Here is a 21,757-nt window from a genome sequence, read left to right as displayed (position 1 = left end):
AGACATGTTTGTTGGCCTCACTGGAAACCATTAAATGCGTCTTTTACTGCAGCAGCTTCATCTAAAAGTGATAAAAGTAGGAAAACTGGTTGGAAAAAATACCAGTGATAAGAAAAATAGTTTTTAATAACGTAACTGGAGTTAAAGGGGGAGTGGCGGCCTAGTGGTCAGAGCAGGAAGTTCCCCGGTTCAGACCCGACACCCTGATGGTCAGAGAACGCTCCCTAAGGGACGCGTTAAATGCAGAAGACAAATAACGATGAAGATGCTGATATCGCTGCAGCTCCCACAGATCAGTCCTGTAAACTCTGACCATTCCTCAGCGTCTCTCCTGATCGTCCAGAGTCCCGGTTCCTGCTGCCAGTGGCTAAAAGAAGTGGACCTCTGTGTCACATCATATTTCTACCCCAGAGAAACAAATACTGGTTAGAAAGTAAAATGTGTGTAGAAGAGAGCTTGAGTTACATTTATTTTAAAAGGATTGTCAGGGGAACCGAGCACTTATTTAAATACCAATTATTCATTATTATGGGATTCAGTCTTTGCTGAATAAATGTTCTGAAATGAAAGCTTGGATTTCTCCACACTTTTCACTGTGAGATTCTGCTTCTACAGTAAGAGATGGATTTCTTTTAAAGCTTTTAACAAATCGTCACCAGAGGGCTGGGAAAACATTTCTCTTTCACTGCTGGATGAAAATGGCGTCTTTCTCCAGCATCTGTTTATCTGGTTAATGCCTCGTTAAATCATTCTCTAAACGGGGTATTGCTCTCCTCTGTTAGCGTTTCTAGTTGACCGCCCTGTAGAGAAACTGGTTAGACGTTGACTGGAACCGTCCGGCTAGTAAGTTCAGGTTTGAAATGGTCGTCATTTATTAGGAAGAGGAGAAACTTATCGTGACAAATACCAAAAGCTGCTTTACTCCCAAAAATCTTAGTTTTATGTTACAATGTAGGTTGAACCCATTAAGATTTTTCCTAAATGTGCTAATCTGTGTCGTCTTTCTTTCTGCAGTCGTTTGGAGCAGAACCTGATCAAGAGCGTCCCGCCAGGAGCCTTTTCAGCCTATAAGAAGCTGAAGAGAATGTGAGTAGCACCTGAGGAATGAAAGCTGCTGTTTCTTATGCTGCCATGTGTTGGTGCATCTAAAGATGTTCTACATGTGGGTCTGAACATGCATAGAAATGAAAGGTGTAAAATGTACCATGTGCTCATGAATTTTCAGCAAAATGTGTTGAAAACAAGAAGAAGCAGCCAATCATCTGCTGTTTCCTTGCTGCACCTAACGATGATTTCCTGAATATGTGGGGAAGAAATTTAACACAAAATATACAGTTTATATAGTGGCCTATATAAAAACTCTGCTGCTGCATTCAGAAAATAGGTTGAGCTGCTCTGCCGCTGGAGGTGCTCGCAGCATCTGGCATGCCGAGGTGGGCGCACCTTCATCGGTGCAGACAGAGCGTCTGCATAGCGAAGCATGAGATCAGATAACGTTGTTAACAGGTCGTTGCTGCAACATTAGAGCAACACCTTACTTAAATCTGTCCCTAATGCTTACACCATGAAATCTTAGATCAAGAACAGCCGTAGCGGCCGGGAGGTCCAATTGATTCTGATGGCCAGGAAGGTGATGCTGGAGCCATTTGCTTTAAGCTGTCTGTACGATAAAAACAAAATGGCTAGAGCAGGATGGAGAAATAGAACTACTGATTATACACAACCCTTTATTTCCCATTTTCTAAATGTTGTTCATCCATCTGTTGAGCTTTTATCTTTACATCCTAAAACAGGCTACAAAGAACTCAGAGTTCTGACCTGGGAACCATGTAGGAACCCAGAGTCGCCTCTAAGGCTCCCTGCGTGAAGCAGGCTGCACGGCGGGGCTGCTGGTAACACTGCTGCCTTGCAGCAAGAAGGTCCTGGGTTTGAATCCCAGCTGGGGATCTTTCTGTCCTGTGAGGACTGGCGAGTTGTCCAGGGTGTAGCCGTCCTCATGCCCCCCCACCCTGTGACCTTAAAAGGATACGCAGCTATAGACGGTGGATGAATGAAGCAAACCGTGTGATAACGTTCCCATCCAATCACATATAAATGATGAACAAGTTGATGCTTGACTTTGTTTCTCTGTGGATTTGCCCAAAGGAGACACAGATGGAGTTTCAGCAGAGCTTAATAATATGACGGATAGAGTATATAGAGTATTATATAGAGTTTAATACACCTCAGCTTGCCCTGGTTCCTCTGTCCTGGACTCTCTACATCCATCGCCCTCTCTCCCGCTGCCTCATTTACTCTCACCCTGTGTTTTTACTCCAGACTTGTCCTCTTTCCCTGACCTCGGCTGATGTATTCTGACTTGATCGTTTGTCAGACAGCTCGAGGACATTCAGGCAGAATGAACCCCATTACTGAGTATTACAGTAATCTCATTCTCTCCCCAGTGACTTGAGTAAGAACCAGATTTCCGACATTGCTGCGGATGCTTTCAGCGGACTGCGCTCGCTCACCTCGCTGTAAGTACGCCGCTCCACACACAGACATCACAACAAGCACATTCAGGCAGGAGAATACTTTCAGACGTTGGCAAATAAACGTCTTTCTGCAGCCGATGTTGACACGGGGAAGGAAACGCAGCAGATTGAGCGCTTGTGCCGAGTGTGTCGCTGAGAATCGTCGCTGTTTGCATCCCTGAACGCAATAAGAACATGACAGGCAGCTTAATTTGAATCCGCACTCAGCCTAGAAGTGACACAGACAAGAAAAGCCAGACAAGGTGAACTCAGCTGCACGCATCAAGCCACCTGTGCTGCTGGAGCGTCACTGAGAGGCAAAACATCTGCATTATTGAACAGCGATGAAGCAAAGGCTTGTGTTCTCCGCTGTATGAGGAAGAGGACCAGATATTTACATCCACTGTATAAAAAGACACAACCTTTGTTTCCTCACTGATGTTAAATCAGAGAAAACCTTTCCTGTTTCAGATAAGTCAGGATGGATCAGTGTTTCTATTTGCTGAACCTAAATCTGGACTTAGTGACGGTCGCTCCAAAACAACGACTGTTGGCTTTCAGCCACTTTGTGACTAATTTGGTAACAAATAGCTTTAACTTTCTGGCTGATGTCTTGAGATGTTGCCTCAATATTTCCACATAATGTCCTTTCCCCGTGAAGCCATGTATTTTGTGAAGCGCACCAGTCCCTCCTGCAGGAAATCAGCCCCACAGCATGATGCTGCCACCCCCCTACCTTCTAGGGCCCCCCTAGTTCCTTCAAATCTAGCAATGTTCTTTATACCAGAGGACATGTCTGCAACAGCTAAGGTCCTTGTCCCTGAGTTCATGTGTGTTCATGTTGCTCACATCGTGCAGCAGGGCGTGTCTTTAGAGACCTGGACCATCTGCAGGAGGGGAGCCGGGGAAAAGGGGGTCTAAAGTCTTTCAGGTTTGCGGTTCCTGTTGCGACATCAAGACAGGTAAATGTTCTCCAGGAGGACCATAGAGGAATATAGTCTCTGATGAGCTTTTTTAACCTCGTTATTGGGAAATTTCACAAAGAGAAATGACTTTGTTAATCAGGAAAGGTTTAATCTGATTTTATGTCAGAAAGGGGAAAAAAGCGTGTGTAAATATCTGGCTTTAACTCAATGCTAAAATGTCCAAATAACGCGAGAGTTAAATCTCACATGCAAACAGTTAACAACCTTAACCGCTTCGGTTCTTCTTCACTTTCACCAGCTGATGTTCTCCCCTCATCCACAGCCGTCATCTCTGGCTGCATGGCTGCATGGTCTAGATACGTGGAGTCATTAATGACCTGAGAACATCCATGTTGACACGTCTGCTCTGTAAACTGACCCAGGATGTTGTTTGTCCCTCGCAGGGTGCTGTATGGCAATAAGATCGCTGAGCTGCCTAAAGGAATATTTGATGGACTGGCCTCCCTGCAGCTGCTGTGAGTGTTTATCCTCAGAAAACTATGACAGATGTTGCTTTAAAACAACAGAGGAGGTGATCAAATCAGCAAAATGTGTGTGCACCTAACCATGATTTTCTGAATATGTGGGGAAGAAATTTAATACAAAATAGTTTATATAGTGGACTAGAATAAGCTGCTGCATTCAGAAAATAGGATGAGCTGCTCTGCCTCTGCAGGCGCTCGCAGCATCTGGCATGCCGAGGTGGGCACACCTTCATCGGTGCAGACAGAGCGTCTGCATAGCGAAGCATGAGAACAGATAACGGTGTTAACAGGTCGTTGCTTCAACATTTGAGCAACACCTTCCTTAAATCTGTCCGTAATGCTTACACCATGAAATCTTAGATCAAGAACAGCCGTGGCGGCCGGGAGGTCCAATTGGTTCTGCCACAGGTTCAGATGGGCCTGAAGGTGATGCTGGAGCCATTTGCATCCCCGCTTAGATCTTTGACTGGATGGGTTTAATTACAGAGGCTTGCCAAAGTATTCACACCCCCTGAACTTCCATGAGCCTCGTCTTGTTCTAGCCTCAAACTACAATAGATTTTACAGGGATTTTGCTTGACAGAACAAGACAAAGTAACTGTAAGATGGAAGTAAAATTATGCAAGATCTTTATTATTTTAATGAGCGTCTGAAAAGTGTTCCCATCTGTTCTATTTAGTTAAAAATCCTTTATCTATCCCAAAGGGAAAATAAATGCTGCTCTTCATGATATTATCCAAGTTTCTCCATTGCGTTGCTGTAGATGTCTGTGGTCTGTGGCCAGGACACATCTCCTGTAGAGGTCCGTATCACAGCGGTTCTGAAGAACCCTCTGACTGCAGACACTCTGTTGATGTATGACAGTCTGAAGAAGAGAGTTGTCCATAACGTTCTTGTAGAAGACTAGCTTAGAAGATAAATAGAGCGTTGTGCTAGAACAGCCTAGTCAAAGTCCAGACCTAAAGCCGTCTGAGAAGAACACTGATGCTCCCAGATGTTCTCCATCCAGTCTGACTGAGAACAAACAGACAGTATGCAGCTGGACCTGGAGGTTCTACAAAGTACTGCCTTGGTTGGAGGGCTGGATACAAATGCACGCCACACTTTTCAGATTTTTATATGTCAAAAATGATAATTTAATTCTGCTTCACAGTGGTTCTGATGTAAAATAAAAGTGAAAAGGTTTAATGGACCTGAATACTGTTGTGGGTTCTGTGGGTTCTGTTAAAAACGTTGACATTTAATGCCGTCTGGTAGAGACCCCGGTTCTGCTCCAGGCCCGGGAGCAGACTGGCCGGCTGAAGGACAGAACCGAAGTAGAGTGGGTGGTTCTCCAGGCGGTGCCGTTCAGACAGGTGTGGCTGCGGTGCCGTCTCAGCCGTCCTCCCTGCTGCACCACAGATGATGTCAGCGGTCCTCTGTCTGCCCTTCAGCAGAGGAAGGCGTGACAGGAAGTGGGATCCGTCGGTTCCCACCGGTTCCTGTTCTCCAGCTGCGGCGCTGCTTCAGTAACATCTCATCCTGCAGCTCTCTTACTGCCGCATGTGGCACACGGTCGCAGCGAATGCCGCAGTCCGCTGCAGGAGCAGCTGATGATCTGGGCCTCTCCGTCCTGCAGGGCAGCGGAGCAAAGAGTGGAAGTGACCCGCAGACGGTCACATGGTGCACGATGCATGGGGAGGGAAGAGGGCGTGGCCTGATGGACGATGGACGGCAGAAGCAGGAAGTTGGAGAGGAAACCAGCGATGATGTCATCAAACATGACATCATTAATATCTATATTTAATGGAGCTGCAGGCAGAACACGGCTTTGCATGCACACCTGGTCCCACAGGCTGTCCTTTAGGACCGGTTCTGTGTTCAGATCATCTGATGAATACATGAAGTTCTGAACGTGGTCCATTCTCAGAGAACCTGTAGAACCTGAACAGAACACCTGAGCACTAAGAGGAACGTCTAATCCATTCATCCTACCTGACACCGGTTCTGGTTCTGCTTCACGTTGATCCAAATTTTCTTCAAACGCCTCCTTCACTTCCACAGTGGACCTTCTGGGTTCTGGGGGCTCTGTTATGGGGGGAGAGCGTCATAATATGAGGAACATGGTCATAATGTTATGCCTGGTTGGTGTGTGTGTTGCAGATTGCTGAACGCCAACAAGATCAACTGTCTGAGAGTGAACACCTTCCAGGACCTGCACAACCTGAACCTGCTGTCGCTGTACGACAACAAGCTGCAGACCATCAGCAAAGGCCTCTTCGCCCCCCTGCGCTCCATAAAGACCCTGTAAGTACCGCCTCCCTCGCCTCCACCACCGCCCCCTCATGTCTGCAGGCGCTGAAGGTAAGGTTAGAGACAGACGGCGGCCGTGAGGAGCGCAGCGTCAGCAGATGTTCGGTGGGTCTGCAGCGGATCACTGAGACCAGAGACATCACAGCAGGAGGGAATAGTTAACGATCATTTCAGGTTAAATATAAATGTTAAATATGCTCTGATTATGAGTGAGCTACGTCCTCATGGCTGGTTCCCTCTGGGTCTCCACATTTATCCACAGCGGTTTAATATTTAATATCATGCAGCCGTTAGTGGCAGCCTCAGTACCAACCGTCCTGTTGGCCAACATGATCCTCCAGTGGAGAGAACATGAAGAACCCCCAGAACGCCTTTTCTTCCTCCTCCTGGTGGAAAATGCTGCTGCAGATTTATTGCTGCCTGATGTCCACCTTCCTCCTGGTTCCTTTAGTCCGTCACAGACACATTTATTCCACAGCAGATGTTCTAAGAACCTTTTACACACTGTAACAGCTGCAGAGTGGGTCTAAACTCATGTGTTCTCCTCCTCCTCCCAGCCACCTGGCCCAGAACCCCTTTATGTGCGACTGCCACCTGAAGTGGCTGGCTGACTACCTGTTCGACAACCCCATCGAGACGAGCGGCGCCCGCTGCAGCCACCCCAGGAGGCTGGCTAACAAGCGCATCAGCCAGGTGAAAGGCAAGAAGTTCAGGTGCACAGGTGAGAAACACTCAGACAGCAGCTCTGCTCCTCAGGATCCTCCTCACTTCTGTCACTTCCTGTTTCAGGCCAAAGTGGTGCAGAACAATGGGGGGGGGGGGGGGGGGGGGGGTTGGGTTTAAAACATTTCTACAGGTAAAGGTGTGCAAAGCGAGGACTTTGTATCCGCCACAGACTGGATTCTCCCACCGGATTATGAAACACGGCAGCGTTATGCTCTGGGGAGGAGCAAAGGAGGAGAACCTGAGACTGGCTGGAGGTTCTCCTCCCAGCAGGAGAACCGCCCTGAACCTGCAGACAGACATATTATGGGATGGTTCACATCAGGGATGTCCAAAGTGTGGCTCTGAGGCCATTTGTGTCCCGACTACATTTCAAGAATGATCCAAATTTGGCCGTCCAGCACAGAAAAGGTGTTACAGATTAATTTTAATTGATTTGTTAAACTTGGCTAAATACAGGGAGTGTTTTTTTTAAAGAGAAAGAAACACAAATCCTGTTTTACTGCACTGAGTGGAGCCCAAAAGAAAAGATTTAACCTATAACAAATAAGTTTTGGATCGTTACTCAGCCCTTTACAGCCAAAAATTTATAAAATCAGACTTTTTTATTCGTTTAATTAAAATATTGCGTGCTTAGTTTATTGTTGAACAGGTTTACAAAAGATCACAATATATATATTATAGTTTCAGTTTAACTTTATATATCTTATTTATTCTATTGACCCAGGAGTAATTCTGATTTGGACATCCCTGGTTCAGGTCTAAGCAGATTGATGTGTTAGGATGGCCTAGTCAAAGCCCAGACCTGAATCAGCAGATGTTCTGATTGGACTGAGCTGGACCTGTTTTACTGAGAAGGCCCAGTAAAGAAGTCCAAAGCTGGTATTTCCTGACTAAATTGCCAGCTTTGCTTAGTAACTTTCTAAATGTGTCGGTAAAAACCCAAACGCATTGTGAAGCTCAGGCGTCACTCATAATTCGGAGCGTTCTCTGTTTGGCTGAGGCTTGTGGTCGTAACATGACCCAAAGTGGAAAAGTTTAGGAAGCCAGCTGAGAGGCTCTCCGTGTTCCTAACCTAAAGCCAGCAGAATAAATCATTTCTAGAATCATCCAACATGAAACTGAACGTTTAAGAAACATTGTTTCTGTCAGGCTGTGAGTTCCTGCCTGGCTCCAGCAGGAGGGTCACTTCTAAGAAACCAGCCTGTTTGTTCCCAGCAGGAGGAGCTGGGCTCAGATTTCACTCCTTTAGTCATTCGCTAACACATCTACGCACAACACCACCTCCATCTTCATCACAGCGTATTTAGCTCCTCCTGTCAGATCACCGTTGTCCAGGTTGTTAATCCTCTGCGTTCCAAAGCCTCCTCACGTTTTAACACATGACCAAAGGGAGCTTTCTGGCCCGCCCATAGCCCCGCCCATAGCCCCGCCCACAGCTCTGCTCATAGCCCCGCCCACAGCCCAGACCACAGTCCCGCCCACAGCTCCGCTCATAGCCCCGCCCACAGCTCTGCTCATAGCCCCGCCCACAGCCCCGTCCACAGCTCCGCTCATAGCCCCGCCCACAGCTCCGCCCACAGCCCCGCCCATAGCCCCTCCCACAGCTTCGCTCATAGCCCCGCCCACAACCCAGCCTACAGCCCCGCCCATAGCCCCTCCCACAGCTTCGCTCATAGCCCCGCCCACAACCCAGCCCACAGCCCCTCCCACAGCTCTGCTCATAGACCCGCCCACAGCTCCGCTCATAGCCCCGCCCACAGCCCCTCCTACAGCTCTGTTCACAGCCCCGCCCATAGCCCCGCCCACAGCTCTGCTCATAGCTCCGCCCACAGCTCCGCTCATAGCCCCGCCCACAGCCCCGCCCACACCCTGATGGAGGTAAACGGCTCCTGGTCAGGCTGGTCTTTGCTTCAGCTCTTCCTGTCTACATCCCCGCCTCCTTCCTGTTTGGACCTGCAGCTTCTGTCGCTTCTCCTGTCCTGTGTGGACCCCCCCCCCCCCCCACCCCCACCCCCCCGACTGACTGGTGCAGCTCTCTGTCAACCTGCCTTCCTCCTGTGTGGACCTTCATTCTGATTGGTTCGTGCAGCTGTCTCTTGTGCTTGATCTAACCATGTGGCCCCGCCTATTGTGACCTCACATGGTTCCGTCAAGCGCCAGGGACCGCCCCGCACACACCTACATGCCTCTCCCAGCCAATCGCACGCCTCGGAGCAATCCTAGGGGTTAAGCACGCTGACGCCTCTCTGTGCGCGGCGTAGGACACGACTATGGAAAGGTTTAGGTGGATCTTTGTTGCACATGCATGATCTGATGTGAAATATTCTGAATTTGAAGTTTCAGTGGTGACGGCTACCGTATTCCTTCCCAGTGTTGGATGCAGGTGGAGATTTTCGTTTCAAATGTGTTGACGGCTTTTTTGTCCCCATAAATTGTTTTAAAATGAGGAATTATCTGTTTCTTTGCATGTTTCTGCCAGCTTGCAGTCTGACTTCCTATGTACTGCTGCTTTCCTCACCCTCTCTGCCTCTTTGTGTCTCAGCATAGCGCCATCACCTGTTTTGATGTGTAAAGGCAGGTCATGTTGCTCTCTGCATGTTCTGCAGGACAACAATCCAGCCAGGAAGTAAGATGTGAACCCATGCATGACCTGACTGGTAGATGGGCAGCATGATGCTAAGCAGGTCTCCTCCACAGGCTCAGGCCAGCGTTGCTGCCTGCATTCCTCTGCTCAACAGAAACATGCGGGCTTTACGCTCATTTCTCTGCAGGATGATTCTGGAGATCCGCCTGGCCGTGCAGGATGAGCCCTCCTGGAAACGTGTTTTCTGCTCAAAGAAGAATTAAATGCAGCCTAGATCTAAAAGTCTTATTTAATTTAAAGTTTATGGATGTTTTGTATTGACTTTTTTTACACCAGAGAATAATTATGCATCAAAGCTCACAGCTTTCTTCTCAGTATAGTGTTTTATTTAATCACTGTCTGTTAGGGCTGGACGATACAGAAAAAAAACATATCGATAAAATATAAATTATACTGATCGATGTCGATTCAGGACAGTATATATATATATATATATATATATATATATATATATATATATATATATATATATATAGCTTAAGTGCAGCTCTGACCATTTTATGTTGTTGTTGCTTCCTGACGTATTTTAAGATAACGAACACTGAATTCAAACTCAACGCTTTTTTTAACCAACTTTTACCAAAACTATAAGTCTTAAAAAAAAATAATAATAACACGTGCTCTCTGAACTCTGAAGGGGGCGGAGCTTGGTGCTGGAGCTTCCAGGGTCTGCGTTGTGATTGGTTGGGAGGATGTAATGACTGTCGTATTAACCTACACGATTGGCTATAATGCTAAAGAAAGGAAAACTGTTATTCTATTGAACTTTTTACTGACCCCTTTTTTTTTTTTCTGAACCACGCGTCTACTGATCGATATATCTCGTTATTGAATTATCGTCCAGGCCTACTTTCTGTTTCCTTTCTCCGTACTGATCTCCATTTAACCTTTTACTGGGTTTAAACCTTTACTTTTCACTCTCCCTCCCATCTTACGTGTGACTCTGTGTTTCTGTGTCCTCCACTGTCGCTCTGCCCCTGCAGGTCAGGAGGACTATCGCAGCCGCCTGAGTGGAGACTGTTTCCAGGACCTGGTGTGCCCAGAGAAATGTCGCTGTGAAGGCACGGTGGTTGACTGCTCCAACCTCAAACTGACCCGCATACCTGCACACATCCCCGAACACACCACCGACCTGTGAGTCATTGAATTTACACTGTGCAGAGATACTCTGTGGGCTTTTTAAAACCGTTCCCTATTTGCACCAAACCTCTTCACATCTACATTAAATCTTATCGGCCTCAACATCCGCTAATGAAAGCCTGTAGGCTTATTTACACTTATAGATGCATCGATGCAGATCTGCAGCACTCAGAGGCCCTCTCTGCTTTGTCAGTGCACTATCACCAACGTCACTTCTCATTTTCCGCTCTCGGACAAAAATGCATCTTAGCAGTCTTTTCCATCTCCCTCCAAGTCCCTGAGGAGCCATCATGATGTCTGCTAAAGGGTCACATACTAGAATACTGAATAGGCTCCATAGATCATTCATTTTCCACTGAAGAATGGTGAAGGGAGAAGCAGATAAATCACATTAGGAATACTGCTAAGTCTGTAAAACCCACTCTTTGAGACCAGGGAGAGCTGCTGCTTGTGGGTTTCAGTGGGGGGGGGGGGGGGGGTTTTTGGAGGCTGATGCCTATCTCTGGCAGGCATTGGACAAGAGGCCTGAACAGGTGGCCATGGCAACAAAGAGACACACAGGACAGATAAGCACACACTCAGCGCTAACAGCACTTTAGAAACCAACTAGCCTAACGGTCATGTTTCTGGACTGCGGCAGGAAGCTGGAGTACCCAGAGACAACCACGCATGCACAGGGAGAACATGCAGCCTCCATGCAAAAACAACCCAGGCTGGGATTTGAACCCAGGACCTCCTTGATGCAAGGCAGCTGTGCTCATCTGAGAGCTGTAGCATAAAAATGTAGTCTGTCGGGTTTCTGCTCCACTTCTGACCAGCATGTGTTCCTCCCCGTGTCTCCAGAGAACTTTAGCTAGCCATGCTAGCTGTGCAAGTCTCACTTTTCTCCACATAACCAGTCCGTGTTTTAGTAGCAAGGGTTTAAAAGCTCCACAGTGAAGCAGCTCAGGACGCCGTCTGCCACAGAAGAGGCGGGACAACAAAAGCTCCTTATGGGATTTTGGCAGAAATAACAAATATTACTTGTTTTTATTTCAGAGCTTGAGTATTTATCGCTTTTATGTGTCTTAAATATAAGTATAATTGGCCATTAATAGAGTAAAAAGCAACTCAAGCTGAAAAACCGTTGCTTAAGGGAATGAAACATGTTCTGCATGTTATCTATCCTGCTTCTGATCATGTTAACCGACTGGAAGTGGTTCTGACTCTGCAACAAAATGTTCTGGGTTTGTAATGTGGGTTCATTTGATCACTTAATGTTATCTCTGCTTGAATTCCTTAGAATCAGAACCTTTAGAACATCTTATTAGATGCTAAGGACTATTTACACGCTTTTAGCTTCTCTGATTTTGTCTGTTTTATATGTGAATTCTGAACCAGCGTCTCCCCAGCCTTTCATTACGGTTACATAACAACAATGATGATTCTTGATTCTTTAGTTTTGGAGATTAAACTAACAATGTGCTCCAACATGCGCGTTATCTGGGGAAATGGTGACAAAGGAAAAACAAATGTTTAATTTAAAAGAGCTAGAGTGTAAATGTATTCATCACTATTGCTCAGAAAGTTTGGAATTCTATGGGATGTAGAGCAGACCTGGATGTTTTACGGCTCCTGTGTCAGATCTGGCCTTTAGGTGGTCTGGACTGGCCCATACTTCTCAGTAGAAAACCCTAATTTAACCGTCTGCATGATCATTCCTCACCAAAAGCTGAATAAAGTGCTTTTACTTAGAATAAACAGTTTTGTATTGAAGATGACAGCTTGGGTTCTGACCCTCAGTTGGCTTCACTCTGAATTTCTCACTGACGCTGCAGGTAAAACACTGACTCTTAACGTGTGCTCCACATGTTCAGCCATCCGCAGATCATTAACCTGCTTTTAATTCAGCATCCTCCTAAGAACACCAACTGTCCAGCCTTTGGAGGCGCCGGCACACACTAGCATGCAGGAACATGCATGCAGCTTACTGAACCCTCATCAGGCTAAATCAGAGGAGCTGGTGGTCTCAGTGACTCTTTCAGCCACAGAAAGGATTCAGCTGAAGCTGCTGCTCTTCATCGGCTGCAGATCTGATGGTAAACTAATCAGATTCCCACTCCCTCCATTTAAAATATGCAAATAAAGCGCAGCAGGGAGAGCAGTATCATTTTCACACAATCACCAAGCTACTTCAGACTGTGCAATAAATTATTTCTGTTTTACTTCATCCAGGTTGGTCCATGTTTTAATGCCACGGATCTCATTAGAAAGTGTCCCCCTGAGCTGAGCTTTCACTCTCGTCCTGTGTAGTTTCTGCAGCGTGCACACACACACATGCACGCCGTGCATCCTTTTAGCAGCACCTTTTTAGTACAAATTACCTCAATAAAGCAGATGTCTGGCTTCCTATCTCCCCAACTGTTTTTTCTGGGCTCAGGGCAAAGTGGGTATTGATGACTACATAGAAAAGATTCATTGCTCTTCTCCTCTCCTCCTCCTCTGCCTCCAGATTTTTATTTCTTCATCGTTCTTTTGTTTTTTGCTGCATCATAGTTCAGACCCCTCCTCGCTGCCTTCTTCCTCGCCGTGTTTCTATTGTGATCCTTGGTGCATGTAAAGCAGTTAGTTTCATGAGAAATGGAAATCTAACTTTCCCTCTCTGCCCTTTTCTCTGCAGGCGGTTAAACGACAACGAAATTACCATCCTGGAAGCTGCTGGGACTTTTAAGAAGCTGCCCAACTTGAAAAAAATGTATGTTTATTCCAAAGTAGAAATGCTTTTCATCTTTTTCTTTTTATTAAAGTCTTTGTCTTTGTCTTCAAACACATTAAGCTCTTTATGCATTAAGTGTATTTCTGTGCCTTGAACCTTTTCACATTTTATCCCATCCTGATCTCAACCAGCCTGTTTTATGGGACTGGTTGAGCTTTAAAGGAAGGGATAGAGATAAAGTTTACAGCAGGTTAAAAACATCAAGTTTAGTGCTGTTTTGTTACATAAAATCCCAATAAAAGACTTTGAAGTTTCTGTTTCGGGACCAGATGTGAAAAAGTTCAGGCGGTGGGTTTATTTATGTACAGAGCCATATTTCCATCTTCCACTAATTGGCAAAGGAACCAAGCAGCAACATGAAGGGATGATATCTTGATTGGAAAGAGGAGGTAGAGTTTAAAAATGAAATAAGAAATAAAGGGATCGCTGAAGTGAGAATAAGAATCAGAGAAAACGGTGGTGTAGAAAGAAAAAGGTTCTAATTTATCAGAGGCTTGGAGGAGGAAGAGCTGCAGGAACAGAGAGACTGAGAGAAGCTCAAATAAAAGGTTTGGATGAAGCAAATATTAAATGGAAATAGAAGATGGACCTTCAGTTCAGATTTGCAGTCGGGTCTTATCTGCAGATTGTGTGCAGCTAGGTGTGTGTTGGGGGGGGGGGCAGAAACAGATAGAGAAAGAAGGAGACGAGTGTTTGATTTATTGGAGAGGAAATTGCTAACCATCTAGCAGCATCACTGACAATATAGATTGTCTTGCTCTCATTTCCATTTCCTCCCCTCTCCTCTCAGCCTCCCTGCTGTTTGCTCTGCTTTAATACATTTGACTTCATATTTGTCTGCCGTCATTTTTTATTCTTTTCTTAACTTTTTAAATTGTCCGCTCTTCTCCCGATCTTCCTATGGTCTGATAAGAGGAAGACCACGGTGCAGCCTCCCTGCTGATGGCTATCGTCTGAGCTTATTGTCTCTCCCAGCACCGTGAGGACACACTGCAGCCACTTCCCCTCATTTCTGACCCTTTCTTCACTTTATCTGCACGTTTGCTGTGTCAGCAACGCTGGCGGCTTCCTGTGTTATCGCACGGCCTCCTGTAAGAGGAAAGATACAACAGTGAGATAATTGAGCTTACATTAATTAGCTGAAGGGACGGGATTAATTGCTGCAGTCAAACTGTTTGGTGGGATCGCATCTGGTGCTGCAGTTTACCAGAACAACTTGATTTGCTGAATCTACGGCAAACAGGTGCAGTAAAACCAGCTGAATGGCGTGTTTTGGTCTTTCCTGCAGCAACCTGAGCAACAACAAGCTGAGAGACATCCGTGAAGGCGCGTTTGACGGCGCGGCCGGCGTGTTGGAGCTGCTGCTGACCGGGAACAAGCTGACGGGGCTGCAGGGACGCATGTTCAGAGGCCTGAGCGGCCTGAAGACCCTGTGAGTGTTATTGCTCTGGCTTCATGCAGCAGATCTGCTTTCAGCATCAAAGCGGGGACTTTCCCTGCAAGCCATGGTAATTTATTTGTACATTTTATTGGAAGAACTGGCTGTGCTTTCTGGATCATATGGGGCGGCTGCAAATGGAAAAGATGCAAGTTAATAAACCCAGTTCTGGTATTAGAGAGAGTGGAAGAAACGGTGGCATAAAGTGAAGCTGCGTTCAGCGTCAGCATATCTGCAGCGTCGGAAAATCTTAATGTTTACTTTTTTAGGCTTTAAAAGTTTTAAATACATTTAAATAAAACAGCTTTGCGTCTTGGTTTCCTCTTCCACCTGCTTTCTTTCTCATTTATTCATTTCATATGTTGCACTCTGTCAAGTTTTATTCAGCTTGATAGAACTACAAGACCCACGATACATTGCAGCGCAATATTGAGTCTTTTCTACTTATGAAGCCCTGAAGTTAAACACATATGTTTTTATGCCGAATATTTGCTAAAGTTATCCTTGTAATTTAGATTTAGATTTATTTAATTCCTGTTGGTTTCAGCATTAAATCAAAGTCTTAATTAATGAATTAATTAGTTATCTGTGCAGCTTAACGAAGCTCCTAATCTGAGTGAACACATGTTTGTGTTTCTGTTATCAAACTGTATACGTGGTTAGATATTAGTGTCCCCCATAGTTTTAATGTAGTGATATAAAAATCTGAAGGCTGCTTTCATGTAGGAGTATTTCTCACCAGGAGGTAATTACGAACTCTAAAGAGGCCAGCGGAGCCCCCCACCCCCCCAGCTTCCTGGTGAGCAGCATCAGCTCGGTTCTCGCTGTGGACCCGGTGTCTGCAGACTCTGTCCTGGGACTCGGCGCTCCACGTCGACCCGACCAGAGAGAGTTTTCAGCCAGTCAGAAATCAGCCTAACGAGGGGACACGTCTCCATGTCTCCATCCACAAAAAGGGGAGTGTCCAATTAGGGCTGGTGGGACGGAGGAAGAATGGTGTGTGCTCTCTAATGACTCTGTAATGCTATCATGTACATATATGCGGACTAATGACTCTCTAATGGCATCATGGCTGTCTCTGTATTGTGTTATGAGGCTGCTGCTCCAGTAATAGCCACACTAACCTGGTTAGCGTGTCCCAGAGATGGCTAATGCTAACTAACTCACTTATGGTCCCACATGGCTGCATGTCAGGAGCTAATGTCGTATTAAAGCCGGTGACGGCCGTCCAGCGGGGGCTGCTTTGGATTTACTCCCTCCTCTTTAGCCGTGACATCATGGAGCGCCGCTTGTTTTCATCAAATATTTCCTCTTATTATTAGAATCTTCTTGGATTTAAAGGTTCGCTTTAACAGCCTGAGCTAAATCAGAAAGTTTCAGAAATTAATTATTCTCCTGATCGTCCTGGTTTCTACTGAAAAATCCTTTATCCAATCAGGAAGCAGCTTTATCGCACATCTGACAGACTGGAGGAGGAGATCTCGTGTGTTTTATCAAAAATAAGAACAATTTAATAAAAACCACATTTAACCAGGTATGATATTTACACTTTATTACAATAAAGTGAAAATCTCTCTAACGATTAATTAATCAAAGAAACAAAAACCCAACATCAGTTAAACATGAAATCTACTCAGAGAGAGATTTTCATGTTTTATCTCAGCTGGTTAAAGTTTCTGAGCTCTGCCTGTCTGGGGTTTAAAGATAGGAGCCAGTGAACTACTTTAAAGTTAAATACCAGACTTTAATGTGAGAGGAAGGTTTGGTGGAGGGAAAAACACTCGTGTCTCTCTTAGAGTCAACTGAGGACAGATGAGAACCGGACCGGGTCCTCAGGCTGTTCTGGTTCCGTTAGGCAGAACCTCCTGATCCTTTTTCAGGTCTTCATCTCGCTCAGCTGCAGCCCTGAGCCCCAAATCATCAACCAATCAGAAGAGGAGTTGGAATGTTGCTCAGCCAATGAGAGAAGAGGAGCTCCTTTTCTCTCATTGGCTGAGGGAGCGAGGATGTAAACGGCCAAACTAGCTAATCTGTAGGATAAAACACTTAATTAATTAATCTGAATTAATCCATGATTACACTAGTCATGGTCATTTTAAAGCTTTTTATGGTTCTGAATTATAAAACTATGACTCTTTATGCTGAAAAGTAGTGTTCAGTTCAGTTCAGTTTATTCAAACAACAAAACAATATAAGATGTGTAAATACAACACAACACAATGAATACATAAAACATAATAAATTGTTCGAAAAGGAATGGGACGAAGTATAAACTTTTAAGTTTCCCATCCCTAATGATTCAAGTGACCTAAGTTGCTCATTTAACTAATTACATTCACTCTTCCATATTAATCTACCTGTTTTTTATCTTTCCTCGTCTACATATTTATCCAAAAGTAATTTTTTGTACCTTCTCTTAAACAAATTTATGTTCACACTCTGCTTTAAACACGGCTTTAAACTATTCCATAACTTCACTCTAAGTGTTAAGATCAGTACCGTCTTACCTCAGAGGCTCTGATGGTGAGATCCCTGAGGTCGGGTTAGGAAGATGTTCCTGGACTGGTTTGCATCCGGACCAGTTCTTCATCATTCTGCAGGTATTCATGGGTTCTGTGGGTTCTGTGGGTTCTGTGGGTTCTGGTTCTGGTTCTACCTGAGCAGTAGAGCTCTTGGCCAACACCTGCTGTTCCTCTGGGTGCTCATGGAACAGTGCAGGTTTCAGGACCGATCTTAAAGCGTTAAACGTGCTACAGTGGCTGATGGGGGGTGGATAGGCACTAAAATGATGTCGTGTGTTTCCAGCATGCTGCGCAGCAACCAGATCAGCTGCATCGACAACGCTACCTTCACAGGTCTGAGCTCGGTGCGGCTGCTCTCCCTCTACGACAACCGGATCGGCAGCATCGCCCCCGGAGCCTTCTCCACCCTCCACTCCCTGTCCACCATGTAAGTCTGAGCCACCTCCACCTCCGCACACCTCCACCTCCGCACACCTCCACCTCCGCACACCTCCACCTCCGCACACCTCCACCTCTGCACACCTCCACCTCCGCACACCTCCACCTCTGCACACCTCCACCTCTGCACACCTCCACCTCTGCACACCTCCACCTCTGCACACCTCCACCTCTGCACACCTCCACCTCTGCACACCTCCACCTCTGCACACCTCCACCTCTGCACACCTCCACCTCTGCACACCTCCACCTCTGCACACCTCCACCTCCGCACACCTCCACCTCCGCACACCTCCACCTCTGCACACCTCCACCTCCGCACACCTCCACCTCTGCACACCTCCACCTCTGCACACCTCCACCTCTGCACACCTCCACCTCTCTTCACTTTGTCTTTATTTCTCCTGTTTGGGACTCGCTGACAGACACAGACTTACAGCTTAATGTCGGAGAACATGTTGCTCTCTGGAGAACGTCATCCTCACACATGCTCTCCATCATTATGGAGCAGGTTGGCTGGGATCCCAGGACGCACACACACACACACATGATAGACTATTATTTTATATATTTATTTATTTTATTTTTATTTTTTATTTATTTATTTATTTTAGATAGACTATTATTGATCTCACATTGGAGAAATCGGCTCATTAGTCAATAATCAGAAGAAGGTGCAAAAGTAGGAAAGGTGCATCAGTTATATACAGTGTGTCTTCATATATACAGTGGATCGAAGAAAAAGAGAATAATAAGAATAAAAATAAAAATAGGAATGGGCAGATGATGTCTTATCTACATTCACGGTGAATGCTGAGCTGGACTCGGTAGTGTGGGGGGGGGGGGGGGCTTTAATCAGTCTGCTGCCGCTGATTAGAGGTCTGTGTGGGAAGAAGAGAAGAGAGATTTGTTGTAAAGCTAAGATCAGATGTGACATGGTGAAGAAATGAACCTTTACTCCTTCGATCCTCTGACCGTCGCATGGAGGGTTTGTTGGTCTTCTCCATGAAACTCTGTCGTTGGTCCCAGCCCACACCAGGTGTCTTCACCTGTCTCCTGGTCCTGCTGCTGCAGGTCCATCCAGGTGGACATCTGTTACCTTCTGCTTCTTCTCCTGAGCTCCTCTTGTCTCTGTGTCTCTGTTCTTTTAATTAAAAGATTAACTCATTGGAGGGATTTAAACTTCAACACCAGAGTAAACCTCTGTGTGTGGAGCAGCGGTGATTAAAGCAGCCTAAACCCTGCGCAGCATTTCTGGCCATCAGCTCTCTGCAGAACGCTGCATCTTCTGCAGCATGAAGGACTCGTCATTTCCTCTGCACAGAACTTCTCTCTGTTGACTAAGACGCTGGACCGGACCAGAACACGGGTTTCTGTTCCACTAGTGTTGCACTGATACCGATACCAGAATGGAACGGGGCTCCGATCCAGCACTAAAATGGTGGCATTGGTATCGGTGAGCACCAATAAACAGGCACGATACCATTCTAATGTTTGTATGTCACCTGAACGCAGCCTTCTCTCTCCCCACTAGTAATATACATGTTATATAAGTTCATGAAAGTTGCACTATTTTGGCATTTGAGAGCCAAAAGTTTATTCAACTATTGTCACCCATTCCAGGTAGGCAATAAAAAGTTCTACTACCCTAAGTAGTATGCAACCTTCATATACACTGCAAGAACGGAACTTGAAATAAGTAAAATGTTCTTAAAATGAGTGTATTTGTCCTTGATTTGAGCAGGTTAATAAAATGTTTTGCCAATGGAATAAGATTTTTGCACTTAAAATAGGAACAACTCATCTCCATCATCTTATTTCAAGTGCAGGATGTCTAATTATCTTATTATCTCATTCCATTGGCAAATAATCTTATTTACCTGCTCAAATCAAGGACAAATACACTAATTTTAAGAACATTTTACTTATTTTTAGATCTGTTTTTGCAGTGTATACACACACACATCAATTTCAAATAGATGGTATCGGTATCGGGACCAAAAAATGGCATCGGCGCATCACTAGTTCCAACATCACAGTAAAGAGATCCGCAGAGGACCCTGACCAGTTTTACATGATTCTAAGGTTTTTGTCAAATTCCACCATTCTGTCCATACTTTTTATTCCCAAAACTAAAACGGCATCACAGCCGGGCCAGAACCATCTACATGAGTCAGAACCTTCAGAATCTGACAGATGCTGCTGCCTCAAACTGAGCGCGCTCCAACGGCTGCTGCTGATTGGCTGCTGCTGCTTCTTCTTCTTCTTTTGGTTTTTGGCAGTTGGGACATAACTTTACCGCCACCTACTGGGCTGGAGTCTGGATCAGTAACTAATATTCCTTCATTATACACTATTTACAATACCTCTTCTTTTCAGGAATCCACATTAGTTAGATTTCTGTATCTGTAGTTTTACATCTGACAATTGACTCGTGTATATATAAAATATTCAGATTTCATCTCCTGAATACTTATTATTGCACCACTTTACTACTTTTCTGTTTCCCATCTCCTCCCATTTAAATGCCTTCAGAATAGCAACTAACTCACCTGTGTACGCTGTTACTTTGTCTGTTATTCTTAATTTCCCATCAAATATAAGTCAGGAATGATGAAACATAACTTTACTCTCCCGTCTAGCATCTTAGAAGTGTCTGTATGGATTTAATTGTGTATATTTATTCAGCTCTTTATTCCTTTGTTAAGTAAATTCACAGTAATCTCTCCAAAGGTCCGTGTTGGGACGGCAGGAAAAGCTACAGCTGGGCAAACTGTTAGCTTATTTAATCCTTTTTCTAATTGTCTTATCCTAAATGATCCATCCAGAACCTGATTGGCTGCTTTCCTCCTGCTCAGTTTAAACAGATCTCAGGTTAAATTATTTTAAAAAAGCAAGGGGTGATGAAGAATACATAAATGCAGCAGATAACCTTTTCTCTCCGTTGTTCTTTACTAAATAAAGGAAATAAGCGATGACCTTCCCTCTCTTCTCCTCTTTGTCTCTGATCTAATTTTATCCAAAGGCTCCAAAAGGCTTTTTGTTGCTGTTTGCAAACATGCGTCCATTATTAGAGCAGCAGAGAGCTGAACTCTTATGTGTGCCGTTTATTGTCCTGAGCTCTGGAGGTGAAGCAGGAAGCAGCTCCAGCAGATTGAATTACCTTCTCCTCACCCTGTGATGACCTCCTGCTCTGCCTCCTTCCTCCTTCCTCCACAGAAACCTCCTCTCCAACCCGTACCTGTGCGACTGCCACCTGGCCTGGCTCGGCCAATGGCTGAAGAGGACCAGGGTGGTGAGCGGCAACCCCCGCTGCCAGAGGCCCGGCTTCCTCAAGGAGATCCCCATCCAGGATGTAGCCGCCCCCGACTTCACCTGTGACGGTGAGATGTTCTGCTCACCATGGGCCAGGGTTCTGTGATGGTGAGATGTTCTGCTCACCACGGGCCAGGGTTCTGTGACGGTGAGATGTTCTGCTCTCTGGCTGCTAGAGAGGCGTGAAGGAAGAACCCGCTCAGAACATCCCAGAGAACCGCTTTCAGACTGGACTTTAGCCCCATTCCTCCAAGGATCATCCATCCATCCATCCATCATCCATATTTTCATCCATCCCTCCATCCATCCATCTGTTCATCCATCCATCTGTTCATCCATCCATCCATCCATCCCTCCCTGCCTCCCTCCATCCATCCATCTATCCATCCATCATCCATCCATCCATCCATTCATCCATCATCCATCCATCCATCCATCTGTTCATCCATCCATCTGTTCATCCATCCATTCATCCATCCATCTGTTCATCCATCCATCCATCCATTCATCCATCCATCTATCAT

The 21,757-nt window shown here is 45.6% G+C and overlaps 1 protein-coding gene across 2 annotated transcripts in view; it reads left to right on the top strand.

The window, feature by feature from the left end:
• slit3 (slit homolog 3 (Drosophila)) overlaps positions 1-21,757 on the top strand; it is a 259,249-nt gene that overhangs the window by 196,550 nt on the left and 40,942 nt on the right. The window contains exons 10-19 of one of the 2 annotated variants that reach the window (XM_036127409.1): positions 1,015-1,086; positions 2,445-2,516; positions 3,883-3,954; positions 6,106-6,249; positions 6,813-6,976; positions 10,609-10,759; positions 13,425-13,499; positions 14,809-14,952; positions 17,764-17,907; positions 21,138-21,301. In XM_036127409.1, coding sequence (XP_035983302.1) covers positions 1,015-1,086; positions 2,445-2,516; positions 3,883-3,954; positions 6,106-6,249; positions 6,813-6,976; positions 10,609-10,759; positions 13,425-13,499; positions 14,809-14,952; positions 17,764-17,907; positions 21,138-21,301 — 1,202 coding nt within the window. The remainder of the gene's footprint in view (positions 1-1,014; positions 1,087-2,444; positions 2,517-3,882; positions 3,955-6,105; positions 6,250-6,812; positions 6,977-10,608; positions 10,760-13,424; positions 13,500-14,808; positions 14,953-17,763; positions 17,908-21,137; positions 21,302-21,757) is intronic. The other variant, XM_036127410.1, reaches the window with a different exon arrangement.

The sequence above is a fragment of the Fundulus heteroclitus genome, chromosome 23, assembly GCF_011125445.2.
Source record: "Fundulus heteroclitus isolate FHET01 chromosome 23, MU-UCD_Fhet_4.1, whole genome shotgun sequence".
In the NCBI taxonomy this organism is placed as follows: Eukaryota; Metazoa; Chordata; class Actinopteri; order Cyprinodontiformes; family Fundulidae; genus Fundulus; species Fundulus heteroclitus.
Note: the sequence above shows the minus strand (reverse complement) of the source record. Positions and strands in the feature narration are given on the sequence as shown.